Below are 16,313 nucleotides of genomic sequence, written 5' to 3' on the forward strand. Positions count from 1 at the left end.
CCGGGCTGGGGGCGGGGCCTAGCGCCCCTTCCCCCGCCCACTGGCCCTCCATTGGCCAGGAAGCTTGGAAGGAGGAGGATTTCGGACACGCGCGTGGTCCGGAGGGGATTTCCACTAAGTCCGCCCGTGGGAGACCCGGGCTTGGTCCGGCCGCGGCTCAGCCCCGCGTGGGGGCCCCGGGAGGTTTCACCTTCTTACCCCGCACACCCCGCGTGTCTCTCATCTTACCTGCATTTCCAAAGAGCTCGCGAGGTCCCGCCCCCGGCTGCCCCGGCCCGTCCAGGGGTGGCGGGATCCCCAGTGGGCTGGGGCCGCACAGCTTCCCACGGGACGGCGTCGGTCCCCTGCTCCTCCCGGAATCTCTCCTGCAACAGGAAGGGGACAGCGGAGCTTGGGGTCCATCCTCGGCACGGAGAAGGGCTCTATTTTCCCCTGCAGGTTGTGGGCGGAGAGCACGGGATGCACCACCAGAGGCTGGAGGAACCCTGTTCAGGTACATTGCGGAGCCCCCTCCCCCACTGGGGTACAGGTGACGTGCCCACTGCGGTCTCTTCTAACGCTTATTAAATACAGGGCTCACCAAAGTCCTCAGAATCGGAGATTAGACCCGGAAGGGATCTTCGAGGCCATTGGTCCAGCCCTTGCATTTTATTATATATATATGACATATATCTTCTTGTCTTGCAAATATATATATTTATATTTATCTATATGCAAATATATATGCAAGACATATATATATATCCGGGTTAAGTGACTTATCCAGGATCACACAGCTGGGAAGTGTTAAGTGACAGATCTGAACTCAGGCTCTGACTCAATCCAGGTTCTAGACACTTTTAGTGCATTGTCCTGTCTCAACAATCTTGCACATTTAATGGATGGAAACTTTATAAACATAATTAGACATTAGTGATAAGCCTATAACTAATTACCAGGTTCTCCCCCCCTCCCCCCCCACTTTCTGAGTTTTTGTCGTTTCACTTTATTCTCCAATCTCTATATTCGGCAAAAATGTTTCCAATACCTTGTAGGCGCTGCTTCTCTAAAGGTATAAATATATAAATGTCTCCACACAGATAGTTACATGTTAAGTTAATGGCTGTTCAATTTTTTTCAGAGCAGCTTTATAGGTAATTGCTAAAAGTTGAAAGCAACCTAGATGTCCCACTGTGGGGGAGATGGTTAAATAAATGATCAGAATCCTTTATCATAATGAAATGCTATAAAGCAGTTGAGACTGACACGTATGAGTAATACAGAGAAATCTGGAAAGCTCTTTCCGTGATAATGCAAAGTGTGGAGGAGGAAGCCTCCAGGGAGGGGAGGCACTAAGATCATATGAAAAAAATGACTGAGAATGAATGATTAGAATTTTGAAGGGACAGAAAAGTGTGATGATTTGGGCTTAGTTAAAGAATTATTGTGCGTCTGAGGGATGGGCAAAAGATGGCAGGAGAGCCAGATCTGGGCAGGAGGGGGACTTGGCTTTGGAAGTCCCTGATCATGGAGTACCCCGGCCATTCTGAACAAGTTACTTAACTTTTCAGGGCCCTAGATGGTGATTCTTAGGATTCTCTGTTTCCAAAGCAAGTAAAAACAAAAGCAAAGCAAACCTACAACAGGGGAATTCATAATTCAACTGTGGTCTAATAATTAAAGGGCATCCCATGAGGCAACTGATATGGGCAAATCAGAGGAATATAAAATCTGGCTCTTCCAGTTCTAAGACCGAGGCTGTACCATATGCATCAGTCTGATCACCTGAATCCCGGGGAGTTAGCTAATGACTGATAATGGGTCAGTGTGTGATCTGGAGGTTTGGAATCAAATCATTTGTGTTGGAATTCCCAGTTCTTCCCCTTAATGCTTGTGTGAACTAGGACAGTCATAGCCTTCCTGGAAGAGTACCCTAAACTGTTGTCCAATTTTAAGTCTTAGTATTCCTTCCCCCGACGATTTTTCTACATTGGGACATGGATGGGGCTATCCTGGGTGCTTCTGCTAGTGTGTGTGTGTGTGTGTGTGTATGTGTGTACATCTACACCAGGGTACATCCTTAGGGATAACAAACCTCTGGCTGCTTCCACTTGGTCACGTATGACTCAGTGCTGATGGTTGGGGGTGCTTTGGGGGATGAGAAAGCAGAAGATGGCACATGGACAGGGCATTGGGTCAAGTCAGGAAGGAGAATTTCAAATCCACCATCGGACTAGTCCTGTGTGATCCTGGAAACTCTGTTTCCTCATCTGGGTAATGGGGATAATAATAGCACCTATTCCCAGGGGTTGTGAGAATCAAATTGAGATCATTTTTGTAAAGTGCTTGGCACATGGTAGGTGCTTAATAAATGGTTATTCTCTTCCCTTTCCCCTCTTATTGATCAAGGAGCAGGAAGAAATGACTTGGTGGCTTTTAAAAATCTCTCAGCTGACTTCCCTGTTTTTCCATTTAAAGATTGCATAGAGAGTGTTGTAGTCTGTTGGAGGGGAATGGGTGAGAAGGCTGCAGCCCTTCCTCCCACCCTGGCCCTAGGGACGATTCCCATTTGGGCCAGATGAGCTGAGCCTGGATCTTTCGGTCCGCTGCCTTTTCTGTTTTAAATTTACTTTCACGAGTTGAGGTTACCAAACACAAGCCTGAGATGGAAGCAACTTTCCAGTTCAAGAGTGGGCCAGTCCTTGGACAGAACTGACTAGTGGCAGGAGGGAATTTGCAGCAGAGGGTCTCCAGCAGGAGAGTAAGCCCACCCACTGCCCTGGCTTGCCAGAAAACACTCATCTTGAGGGGGCAGAGTGGGGTGCAATGTCACTCCGCCTGGCCAGCCACCCCGAAAATGGCTTCTCCAAACTCACCTCTTCTATGTCTGGAGTATTTTTCTCTTTTCACCCCTGGGGAGATCACGGGCATGAGGTCCAACTTAAACCTTAAGTAATCTTCCTCTTGGTGTCAGAGTAGGGGCAGAGTGAAACAAAGGGGATGAGGAAGGGCCTGGCTCTCCTTCTTGAGCTGCTCAGGCTCTCCTGGGACCCAGTGAGGGTTAGAACCAGGCAAGATTCCCTTAGTGGAGAGGGGCAAGTCCAATGCTTTAGCCCCTTGGGCCCAGGGTGGACGTGAGAAGAAATGCCATGTAAATGTTGCTATTCTGGACAAACATACATATGTACACACAGAGAGAGTTTAGTCTATATCCACATAGAAGGTGGATAGTACACAGACAAACACATGTCTCTATATAGTACATACCCACATAACAGCTAACGTTTCTATAGAGCTTGCCCCGTGCCAGACTGTGGGAAGCACTTTACATTTATTATCTCATGTGCTTCTCACAACCACCCTGGGAAGCAGATACTGTCGTCATCCCCACATGAGTGATGAGGAAATCTAGGCAAATAAGGTTAAGTGACTTGCCCTGGGTTACACACTTAGTGTCCCAGACAACATTTGAACCCAGAGCTTCCTGATTCCAGCCTTGGCTTTCTCTCTACCGTTCAATCTAGTTGCCTCCATACTTATATACATATATGCATACACATTAAAAACACAAGGGGCAGCTGAGTGGCGCAGTGGACAGGGCACCAGCCCTGAAGTCAGGAGGACCTGAGTTCAAATCTCATCTCAGACTTAATACGTCCTGGCTGTGTGACCTGGACAAGTCACTTAACCCCAAACAAACAAACAAACCCCAAAAGAATATATAGCCATATGACACATATAGAATGTACAGAAATATACATATATGTATAACATGAATATACAACACACAAACATATGCATAGAGAAATAAAAATGTAGCAGGAAAAAATAACAGAGAGAAACACATGCACACAAATGAATGATAGAGGCCTGAATCTGGGACCGGCACGCATCCCAGAAGCCTTTGCCACGAGATCCGAGGTTTAGTCCTCCCCAGACAGGAGCCCTGAGTGTTAGAGCTGGGAGGGACTTGTGAGGCCGTCTAGTATAGCACCTCACGTTACAGACCAGGACGCTGATCCCTCTCCACCCTAAAGGGAAGGTGATGTGCTCAGGGCCCCACAGGTGGAAAGCAGCCCTCATAGAGTTCGGAACACGAGTCTTAACAGAGCGAACACTCAGAACCTGCAGTGTAGAAGGGAACTTGATGACCATCGGGGCCCCCAAAGGGTCCACGCTGTGAGGTGGTTGCCTGAGGATTATCCAACATCTGTTAAACCATCTATCTCCCAGAAGCTGCTCAGGCTCCTTTTGTCTTTCTCTAGTACTTAGAAAGGTGTGGGGTTTTTTGTTTTTTGTTTTTTTTTACATTAAACTTCATTTGCCTGTTTGCACATGCTACTCATCCTCCCTGGTTTTCTCCTCTGGGGCCAAACAGAAAAGCCTCATCCTAGGTGATAGCCACTCAAATGGTGTTCCCTTCCTGAGTCTTCTCCCTTTTGATGTCGGGGGTCCTCATGTGGCAAGGCTGGAGCCCCTTCTCTCTCCTGCTGCCCGGCAGGTCTTTAGCTCATCAATGGTCCTCCCTGAAGTGGACCCCCCAGAGCTGAATGAGGTTTGGCCAGGGCAGAGCACAGAGGGTCTGTCACCCCTAGAGGAGGCAAAGGAAGGTTCAGATGTTCCTCACTGTGACCCGTGTGTTGTGTGCCTGCCTCGCCCCTAGTCCCCACTTTGGGGGTAGGGCTGGGAAGTGGTCTCCCCCCACCCAGCAAATCCGACTGCGGAGGGACTGGTTTGGCCCCTGGATGGAGGGGTGGGGAGAGAGCGGTGTCTCTGCAGCTGCTGCGGGTGCACCTGGTGTTGCTCCCACTACGGGAGCCCTGAGAAAAGCTGCCTGCGGTGGGTTTCTTTTATCTCACTAGAGGGACCAGCTGGGGGATGGGGAGGACACAATCACCCCACTGCGAGCACCAGCAGCGATGGGACAATTCGGATACTGCAGGTACTTTTCCTGGCCCTCTGAGTAACACCATGGCGAGAGGGGTGAAGCTTGGCTCTGCTACTTCCCAGTGACTTTCCCACAGACACAGTCTACATAGGGTCGTTTAGGATTGGATGCTGTTTGCAGTAAGAGGCCCAGCTTTCAATCTCTGGAACTAAGATTCCTCGTATCGTGGGGGCATAATGGGAAAAGCACCAAGCCTAGAGACCCAGACGTCCTGGCTCAGCCAGTCCGAAGCTTTGCCATTTTCTCTGGTCTCATGAATTCTCACAGCACTTCCCTTTGCCAGGGGAGTGGGGAGTGTCCTACATCAACTGATCAACCAGCATTTGTGTCAAGCCCTGCCAAGGACACAAAGCTACAAACAAAATAATTACATTTTAGGGGGGTAGGGATTGAGCATACATGTACTCATATACTACTATGTACTCTATAACATATACCACTATATGCTCTATAAAATATACTACTATATGGTCTATAATATATACCACTATGAGCTCTTTAATATGTATTACCATGTAATATATACTTCCATATACTCTATAATACAGACCATTATATATTCTATAATAGGGATCCTCAAACTACGGTCCTCGGGCCAGATGCAGCAGCTGAGGACGTTTATCCCCCTCCCCCAGGGCTATGAAGTTTCTTTATTTAAAGGCCCACAAAACAGTTTTTGTTTTTTACTATAGTCTGGCCCTCCAACAGTCTGAGGGACAGTGAACTGGCCCCCTATTTTAAAAGTTTGAGGAACCCTGCATAACATATATTACTATATGCTCTATAACATATACTACTATATGGTCTATAATATATACCACTATGAACTCTTTAATATATATTACCATGTAATATGTACTACCATATGTTCTATAATATATACTACTATATACACTATAAGAATAGCAAACATTTATATGGGGCAACTGGGGGCACTATAATGCATAGAGTATTGGGCCAGAGGCCCATTTATGAGTTCCAATCTGGCCACAGACTGTGTGATCCTGGACAAGTCACTTCACTCTGTTTGCCTTGGTTTCCTCATCTGTAAAATGAGCTGGAGAAGAAAATGGCCAACCTCTCCAGTAGCTTTGCCAAGAAAACCCCAAATTGGGTCACAACAGAAACAATTTTTATATAGCTCTTACTATGTGCCAGGCACGGTGCTAAGAACTTTATAATTTTTGTCTTGTTTGATCCTCACAACAAACCTGTGAAGTAGATAATGTCACACCCATTTTACAGAGAGGAAAACTGATGTCAAGTTTCACACCTACTATGTGTCTAAAGCCACATTTGACCTCATATCTTCCTGAGTACAGGCCCAATGCTCTAATTAAAGTACCATTCAGCTGCCCCTAACTCTATAGAAGGAGATTAGCATCAAGTCCCTGTCTCTGCCACTAACTAGCTGCGTAGCCTTGTACAGCTTTTTTCCTTCTCTGCCTACCTCACAGAGATCTGAAGTTTGAAGTACTTTATAAAGGACTTTGAAAAATTTAAGAACTCTGATCAATGTATTGACCAACTATGATTCCTTCCCAAGGATCAATGATAATTCCTGCATGCTATCCATTTCCTGAAAGGGGTGAAGGACTTGGGGCACAGAGACACACAGTTTTGAATACGGCTGATATGTGAATTTGTTTTGATATGTTTATTTGCTTTTATCCCCCCTGGAGTGAGGAGGAAAGAAAAGAGAAAAATAATAAAAATGTATATTAATAAACATGATATTAAATATTTAAAATCAAATATACCAATGTAATATAATACATATTTAATTAACAATACATTATAGTGTTATGTAATAATTATATAATCACAATGTATAATATCATACTTAATATTTTATTACACATAATACTTAATGTTATATTATAATCTAATATATAGTTATTATATGCTTGTAGTTATGTTTAACATGTAATATAATAACATTTATAATGAATAATGATATAATAACTAATTAAAAGATAATTTATTTTAAACTTTAATAAAAAAGAGAGATAACTTCCCCCCACTGAAACAAATGGAAAGGAATTTTTGAATAAAAATTATTTGTATTGACATTTTTTGTTTTTATAATACATTAATTTCTAAATATACCACTCCTAAGCCCCTCCTTATAATAAAGGTTTAAAAAGAAAGAGGGGGGAGAGAAGCAATTTAACAAAAGTAACACATCCCCATCACTGGACAATATATATCATATTCCATATGTACTGTATGGAAATATTCTTACCGCCTTATTCTCTGTATTTACAATACACATATATATACACATATGTATATAACAGAATAAAGGGGATTTATTGTACATGAAACTACAAACATCTGTTATGTTCCTCTGGCTTTCATTTGAAAATGATTAAATCCAGTCTGCTATTTTCAAAGCTGCTTTCCTTTTATTCTCTTCCATGCCATAACATCCTACCTGGGCACTATAATGTAGATCCCATAAAGCCTTTGCTCTCCACTCTGGGTTAGGACAGTCCTTGCCAGAGGCAGGTTATTGGACTTCATATATGGCCTCTTGAGTTCTGTTCCCACCCTAGGATATAAAAAGGAAAGGGCAGAATTTTCCCAGAGGACCACTGACCCCATGTTATTGATTATATGCTAGCCATAATTAATAAATCAATTATTAGCTACCCAGAAAAAAGGAAAGGGCAGAATACCTGAATGTCACCCAGTATCCACCATAGCCCCTGCAGTTAGCAGAGGAAAAAATAATTTAGAAAGTCATCCAGAGGAAGAGAGAGCTGAAAAGGAGGGAACATTATTAACTATAACCTAGATATTTTTCTTACAAGATGCATGGGGCTATTTGGTTTCTTTGAGGATATTTTTTGTCTTTCAGTCAGGGACAAAATCAGCCAGTGCTCTGCTGGCCCAAAGAAGTTGCTGGAATTCAGGCTGACTTGACAGAACACTGGCTATGAAATGCTGTGCCTCCAACCTTTCTGGAACTTCTTCCTTCTTCCCATCCCAACCCAGAGGTTGTTTTATTATTTTTTAACTATCCTGTTTCACAGCATCAGGGACCCATCCCACTGAGCAAATTCTACTGTTGTCTCTATATGTGTTTTTTTTAAAATCACTTTAGCCTGTCTCTCTCTCTCTCCCCCCACCCCTATTCACCTCCACTTTCTATCCCTTGCAAGATTTCTTATCATTGATTGGGAGACAAGGTTTAGAAACACACCTATGGAGACTTTTAGGGACCTTGAGAAGGAGTCTCTGTTTCCTCTAATTGCTGAAACTCCACCATTAGAAATTCATATTTTTTTGAATTAGATTTTATCAACTACTTTCCTAAGAGCAAATTTTGACAGAAATAAAGGAGATGGCAGAGAAAGGTAGGCACTGAGACTGATGAATTAGGTTGCTACCTAAAATAAACTTGTCCAAGGCCCATTGTGTCTTGGAGGAAGCACTATTCTGAGATTGATCCCAATGGCACAGAAGAAATAGATGAATCAAGTTGGATAAGCACTAGCTAAATGATGGAGGGACAATGGATGGCATCCAGGGCCTCAAAGCCTAAAATGTAAGGTACTACTGCTCCTCGTTCAATTGTCCTGTTGCATTCTGGGGTAATAGGTCACATTTCTATATACTTCTTGACAAGCATTTGAAGAAGTGTATTATATCCTTATATAGATGAGGAAACTGGGGGTGACTGAGGCTAGATCACAGAGCTAAATAGGATCAGGACTTGGTAGTCAGAGTCAAGCCCAGGGCTCTTTGCTACCTATTTAGTTAAGGAACCCAGACCTCCCTGGATGTGTCCCTTCATCACACAACTGCTTCCCTTTTCCTTTCCTCATTGTGCAGTATTGTGGAAAGTTTGCAGCCTTCCCTCAAACCATTTCTTGGTTCTCATTCCTATGGGGGGTGGGGGTGGATCCCTGCTCTATTTTAAGTTGCTCTGGCTACTAAATGGATTAATGAGATAAACTGAGCCAGAGTAATTAGTCTGTAAAGCATTGATCAACTAGATGGTGCTATAATGCTGGGCTTGGAGTCAGGAAAACATCCTCCGAGTTCAAATCTGGCCTCTGATACTAGTTGAGTAATACTGGGCAAATCACTTAGCCCCTCATCTGTAAGATGATACATCAGTAGCCTTGCTAGGAAAACCCTAATAAGGGTCACAAAGAGTCAGACCAGATTAAAATGGCTATAGGGCTTGAGAAGGCAGGAGAAAAAAAAAATTGGATTCATTGACGACTTAGTAGGAAAGGTGAGCCACCTGAACTGAAGCCAGTTGGTGGGGCCAGAAAGGAGAGTTTCTGAAACCAGGATTCAGAAGGGCAGTTACTTATACTTAGTATTCCAGGTTATTTGCAGAGTTCCATTTCACTTATGGGGATGGTGGCGGTGGCTGTGGCTGGAATCCAGCAAGAAAGTTCCAAGACCCACCAAGGGTTGTAGCTCAAAGTCATTCATCTTGGGAATAAATGGATTAACAAATGTAAAAAATTAAGTATTATTATTATTGGAGATCAAAGCCCTCTACCATATAAACCATAATACCTTTCTAGTCAAACTTTTTCCTCCAAAAATTGCTGTTCGTTATCTTCAAATGGATCTTTTATGTTTTTAGCAAGTTTCCTATCTTCCTTCCTCTCATACTTCCCATCCTACCCATCCACTTCTCAAAAACCACATCAATTGTCCAAAGCTGGGGCTGATATCCACAATTCATCATAGAGGTGGGTTATCTCTCTTCATAGAACCTCATATATAGCATTTTTTAACTCTCTCAGGCATTTTTTTATAGATGGTTAAATTCTATCATTACTATAGTTTTGAAAATTCTAATTTGTTCCAACTAGATGGCTATATTAGAGAATAATTTGAGCATAATGCAGATTTTGTGTTTGCTTATGCATGATTTCATACTTGAAAAATTTACCCATCTGAACCTAGCCATATAGGAATATACAAGACACACACAACTATCAATTACTTCTCTTCACTGTGATATCCTAAAAGGCCATGTTTTGCCATTCTTTTGCATTTGTGAACATTTCTAGGTATATTTTAAAAAACCCCACATACATTCAATATTCCAAATATGCTATGTGTATTTTCTGATGTAGTAGGGAACCCACATACTCTCCTGTGCTCCCTCCCTATTACAGTGTCCTCTTCAAGTCAATAGGAGAGCAGCCTGAGGCCGCAGTCATCACCATTCATTACTGTAACATATATGTTCTTAACCACTGAACATGTTTAAAATGATGCTATCCTTTTTTATTTAGGTTCTACTGTCAAGATGCTTGAGGACACCGTTTCCCAGAACTAAGCACCGGCAAGCGGGCTGTACCCTGAGGTTGGCATAAAAACAATCCTTTGTACTATGGATAATCTCATCCTTTGGCAACGTAAATTGCTTCGACTAGCACCAGACGTTCCTTGATTTATGCTCAAAATCCATTTATTAATATATATATGTATATATAATTTATTGTTATATACATTATATATATAATTTCTTATGAGCAAAACCAGATACCGCACTCCTCTTCCCACCATGCTAACTCTGGTTCTGTACCCCGCTGAATGGTAAAAGGCTCAATGATCCTTATGCAACTTGAGACTATTCCCATGAGACCCAAGAATGCCTCCACTGTCCCAAGAAATGCCGAATTTGCTCTGAAATTAAATTTGTTTGATCCCTGATTCTCCTTCTCTAGTCTCTTTATTTGGCTCTGACCATTCACAGGTGAGAGGCCAGGTCGGGTCTGGTTGACACTTTTTAGAAAAAATGCGATGCTGAAAGTTTTTGTGTACAGTTTTTGTTGTGTGATTTTGCATGTAGTGGTGATTTTTAGAAATGTCTGTGTGGAATTATAGTAGAATTAACTGTACTTTTATGTCATGCTTGATGGCTCCTGCCAGTCTGAATCGTGAGCCTCATCAGAGCAGAGACCCATGTCTTATCCACATCTGTGTTTCCTCCCTACCCTATGGTCAGCAGGGTTTGTGATCATATACAAGACACTCTTTGAATGGTACTCGATTTTCAAAGAATGGGGAAAAGTGAGCCAGGAGAAACTATCACACATTTTCATGGCCAGGAATGTTTTCAATTAATTTCAAAGAGAACATAACAGGAAATGGTACAAGACACAACAGATAGTCTTAGAATGCTGAGGGGTTTGCTTTAGCTAGAATACTGAAAAATCAGGAGACAGCCTGAAGGGCTAAAATCTAGTCATCAAGAAATGAAAATCTGGTCAACCAGTGAGTTCTAGGATGAAGTAAGAGTAACTAAACTGGGGAAAGGAATGGCTGTTCTGGTATGATGTAGCTCAGGGTGACAGATTAGTGGGAAGGGTAGGAGGAAGGCGAGCCAGGAGACCTGGCCACAGTCCTGATTCTACCACTAACTTGGTGGGAGACCTCAGGCAATGACTTAGTTTCTATGGCATTTCATTCATCTGTGAAATGATATGAAGTTACATCATTAGTTCTCAAAACAGGGTTTTCTGAGCTCCTTTTGGGAGTTTTCTTGAGGTGAACACATTTTCATAACAATTCTAAAATGTCTTAATTTCAAATAAGGCCACTATCAATAGCCATAACTTACATAAACAAATGCTCTTTGGGGGGTGTCTATTTTCTTTTAAAGAGTGTACAAGGGCTCTGAGAACACTGGGTCAAACAATCAGAAGTCTTTTCTATCTCTAAAATTCTGTGATTCTCTATTCAACTTCATTAAAACAAACAAACAAACAAACAAACAAAGAACATTGCACACACTCCAATGTGCCTTTCATACCTGGGCTTTGTTTATTTATCCAGGGATTGAGCAGGACCTAAGCACGATATGGAAGCTACACCAAGCTCTTGGTAAAGAGTCAGTATCTGCCTCCCCTCCATCTCCATTGGGTCAGACTGCTGGTGAGGGCAGCCCAAGGTGCCGCCACCTCATTTCAGGTGCCTGGACAGTCTGATCTATGTTCCATGAAGCAAGAGGAGACTTTGGATGAGAGAATGTCCATGTTTCCTGAGGTAGAAAGCAATTCCTTAAGCAAGAGAGTCCTCTAATCAATCAATGCTTCCCTGCTCAGGCACTTCTTCCTTACCAGCCGTGGTCAGCAGCAGCTGCTGGGGCCACATAACGGAGGTATGAAGTACTAAGTACAAATCATTCAATGAAAGATACAACTATATTATAAAGGGAACACAATTTAGATAGAACAGCATGTAAAATTAGAATATTTTTAATATGAACACTTCCTGAATGTAAAATGAATTCTGATTAGTATTATTTACTTGAGAACATTTTAAACTATGTATATCTGAGTTTAGCCTATGTCATTTTATACTTCCAGCCCTGGAAAACACACTGTAAATTAAGTCTAAACATGGGGAAAAATAATTCTACACTGTTTTTGTATATTCTCTTAAAACAAACAAACAAACAAACAACAAAGCAAAAACAAAACACCAAATCTTAACCCAAACCAACAGGAACCTAATCAAGAAAGACATTCAGAAAGGTCATTTGAAATAAAGGATAACTCAAAGAAGAGAAAGAAGAAAAGTAGTCTTCCGTACAAAATGAAGCAGCATTACCTGGAAAAAAAACAAGGCATTTTCATGAAATCATTTTTAGAAAACGTTAAGAGAAGTCATTTCTCCTCATTTTAAAGTGCTGGAGAACAGGCCGAACACCTTCAGACGGCCTTGCGATGGGCATCCAGAAGCCACTAGCATCTGGCACCTGACGTCAGAGCAGCGGCCTCAGAAGCCCAGGATGGACTCGTCCCACAGCATCTCCTCTTCTGTCCTCCTGGGCAGAGGCTCCTTCTTCTCCTTCCGGTGTCTCCGGTCTTCTTTGTCAGCAGCTATTTCTCGATTCCTTTTCTCTTTCCTGTGCTTCGGCTTTCCTACGCCGGTGCCATCTGCCTCCGCCTTCCTCCTCCGGACAGCCTTGTGGTCTTTGCCCGAGTCCTTGTCCTCCACATTTTTCTTCCTCTTCTCTTCCTCATTTGGCCGGTCTTCTCCGTCCTCCCTTAAATGTCTCTTCCTCCGATGAGTCCCTTTGGGTTTATGACCTGCTTGGTAGGAATTGATGCTGTTGTCTGAGGAGATGCTGGACGGCCCCGAGTTATCGTCCTGCTGAGTAGGCCCCAAGGCTGTGAATTTTTCTGAGAACTCTTCCTTGCTGGGCTGGCCGTGGCTGAAAGATTCCAGTCGGAGCCGGCTGTCATGGACGGGTGACCAATGAGACAGGGTGTTCTCCACTGTGCGCGTGAGGGTGTAGGCTCCAGAGCAGGCCTGGAAGGTCTCGGGCGGGAGTCTCTGTTCAAAGGCCACCAGCGCACTCTGGGGCCTGGCGTCCTGCTCCTCCTTGTACTTGTGCATCTCAAAGTGATCCTCCGCCATCTTCCTGAAGTAAGTCTTGGGCTCCAGCCCTCGGGCTTTCTGCACCTGGATGTAGTCAGCCAGCTCATCTTGGAAAGAGTGAAAGGTTCTCTTTGAGTTCTTCATTAGGTTGACAACCAGAGATTCTCTGAGGGAAAGAAGGGGAAGAGGGTTTTTGTTACTGAGCTGCTTTGTTTACAACAAAAAAGTTGTGTCCTTTCAAAAGTTCACTAGGTTCAAGGAAGCAGTGGAGCCAGAGGGACACAGCTGTACTTGAAGCCAAAAGACCTGGATTGGAATCCCAGCTCTGCTAGTTACTGGGTGGCCCTGGGCATGGCAATTCCCTTTCCTCCCTCCGTTTCCTGATTTGTAAAAAGAGAAGACTGGTCTATGCTTTTCAAGTTCCCTCCCAGCTCTAAATCCTGTATTCCTCAACTGAAACATGAAATCCAGAAAACAGGTGTGATCCCTCTTCCAGAAGATGCCTCTGGGCTTTCCAGGTCACTCACAAATCAGGTCCTGGTGCCCTTGCCTTGGGCTCTCTTCCCCACTCTCTGCTCAGCAGGCACAATTGGGGCCGGTTCTGGGCCACAGGGAGAAGGCCCGACGGCTCAGATCACTGTCAAAGGAGACTGAGAAAATATTTGGTTCTTGGCCCTCTGGAGACAGGTCTGAGAAAAGGGTCTTGGAAGTTCCTATAGGGACATACTGTGAGGCCAGAGGCAAGTAACTTTTTAAAATTTTAGTTTACTGAATTAAGAATAACGTGTGTATTTCTAAAATCACAGAAAAGGAACTCAGGACCATCTAATCTAATTTGAAGTACCCGCCTCCACTAAAACACTAAAATCTGCCTTTGCCAGAACATGTCCGGAGACAAGGAACTCATTATACCCAAAGGCAGCCCTGGTCCCCTTTGCTCACTTTACCCAGAGTCCAGCCATCCCCCAGGGGACATTCACCTCCTCTGTTCTCCCTCGAGGACCAAGCAGATTATTATCCCATTCCAACAACAATCTTACTAATGTTTGAAGATGGTCTCATGGTCCCCCTAAGTCTCTTCTGAAGATGAACTTCCCTGACTTCTTTCTTATTATATGGTATCAAGTTCCCTTATCATCAAGGACATTTCAATTTGGATAAAATGGTGCTCCATCAAGATTTCTAAAATATGCTTAGAGGTAGACATCATGCGCCAGGTAGAGCCTTCCCAGGACAGAGAACAGGGTAAGGACTCCATGTGCCCCCTCTGGTATTCTCGTTCTTAGCCTGAGCCACTAAGTCTTCCTACAAAATGCCCCTTTATCATTCCCCTTTCCTATTTTGTATAGATTCTGTTCATCATTCCGGCTATTGAGATCTTTTTGGATTCTGAGTCTAACAGCCTTGGATCACCTATGAGTTAATTATGTAGCTTAAAGAACATGCATGCACTGGCTGAAGTTATATACATCTGAAGGGCACATAAAAATACAGATGGAATGAGATGGAATGGCATTCTAGTTCTCCTTGGGTTTTAATTTATTTCCCCTCTTTTGAATTAAGTGAAAATAAAAGCATCCAATAGTATTCTCAGTCTTGTTCTCACTCTATCAGGGATTGTGATTAGAGGGAGATAAAGGCAGGGAAAGGAGATTCAGCATTGACAAGTTTTGTAAGAAATATGAATGACGACTTTCCTTACCCTGTCCTGTCCTGTCCTGTCCTGCCCTGCCTTGCCTTCCTCTCCCTCTGTCCACACAGGGTATCATATCCTTACCTGCGGTGCTTTGCCCAAAGGAATGTAAAATTTTGATCGTTGAACTCTTATACAAGATATCTTAGGTTTTACTGGCTAGATTTCTTTCTTAAGGACCGTGCCTTAAGCCCAATTCACTCTGCTCTCATTGACTGGTCAACAATAGCTCCCAGCCCAACTGTGACTTGGTCACTGTTTGGAGCCTGATGGCTCCAAGAAAATGTCTGTTAGCAATAGTTTTTGTTGTGGCCCTCGCAGCTGGCCCAGCTTCCTGGCCCAGACTAGGAGGTTCTGGAAGTTCCATTCTAGAGGACACTGGAATGTAGGCAAGACAGGACAAGTACCCTATGACTCTGCTTGGGCAGAGGGAATCTCTGCAGGCAAACACTAATGGACAGAGGCCCTAATCACCCGCATCATAGGAGCATTTTCACAAAATTACTTACTTAATCTGATGTTTATTTCCTTGCATGTGGGACTGGTACATTTCTATGGATGTAAGGGTGATACTACAAATGGGACATATGTAGTTACCCACACCAAGTGCTGAAAGAACATAGAATTCAAGTTAATGTCAGTATGCAGAGACATAAAGAGAAACACACTTATCCGATACCATTATCAGGGACCACCACCATGAGCCAGGCTGCTTAAAGTTGCTCCCAGAGACTGGCCAGCTCTGTCCCCAAAGACCTCACCACCTATTTTTTCCTTTCTCTGATGTTTTACTGTTATCCTTTCCTAAGCCCTTGGCACTTCTTTCCATTGGCTGAAATCAGTAGAAATGTTGTCCTCTCAGGTCCAGCTTGTGGGTGATGGATATGCTTGAGCTTGAGACCATCTCCTGAATGTTCCCCAAGCTCAGGACCAAATCTGTTTTCAGGTTCTTGAGAACCTCCCAAAGGTGATGATGATGAATGATCATGGCGACAAGTGAGAAAGGGATTCAAGGATGAGCAGTCGGCAGCTTGAACAGGGAAAGCTGGTCCATCAGTAGTCTCCGCCCCCTATTGCTTTGCCAGGGCCAGCTCAGCCTATAGAACAGTCTGAAATCAAATGAGAACCCTGACTTCTGTTGACTTTTCCTCTGAGCTATCATCTCCTTTATTTATTTCCTTTCTCTAAAAGAATTACCTTTTTAGTTTGTCCTTTTTTCCTCATGCTTTATTTCTCACCTTCACCAAACCAGAACCTGAAACATTCCCTCAAAGCTTTAAAAATATTTAATGCATAATTGTTATGCATTCAAGGTCCTTGGAT

At 43.4% G+C, this 16,313-nt stretch overlaps 1 protein-coding gene and 1 long non-coding RNA gene across 7 annotated transcripts in view; one reads left to right on the forward strand and one right to left on the reverse strand.

Annotated features, from left to right (window-relative positions):
* The first annotated feature begins 96 nt into the window (after positions 1 to 96).
* On the forward strand, positions 97 to 10,621 carry LOC127547472 (uncharacterized). Its single transcript, XR_007950189.1, has 2 exons — positions 97 to 493; positions 10,201 to 10,621. It is a non-coding gene; the product is annotated as an uncharacterized LOC127547472 (long non-coding RNA).
* Positions 10,622 to 11,711: 1,090 nt separating this feature from the next.
* The window catches only part of KRCC1 (lysine rich coiled-coil 1), a 40,465-nt gene continuing 35,863 nt past the window's right edge, over positions 11,712 to 16,313 (reverse strand). For 5 of the 6 annotated variants that reach the window (XM_051974404.1, XM_051974403.1, XM_051974402.1 and 2 more), the window contains 2 exons: positions 15,500 to 15,599; positions 11,712 to 13,463 (listed from right to left, as the gene is read on the reverse strand). In XM_051974404.1, the coding sequence (XP_051830364.1) occupies positions 12,692 to 13,463; positions 15,500 to 15,599 (872 nt within the window). In that variant the 3' untranslated portion in view covers positions 11,712 to 12,691. The remainder of the gene's footprint in view (positions 13,464 to 15,499; positions 15,600 to 16,313) is intronic. The other variant, XM_051974407.1, reaches the window with a different exon arrangement.

Source organism: Antechinus flavipes, chromosome 2 (assembly GCF_016432865.1).
Source record: "Antechinus flavipes isolate AdamAnt ecotype Samford, QLD, Australia chromosome 2, AdamAnt_v2, whole genome shotgun sequence".
NCBI lineage: Eukaryota > Metazoa > Chordata > Mammalia > Dasyuromorphia > Dasyuridae > Antechinus > Antechinus flavipes.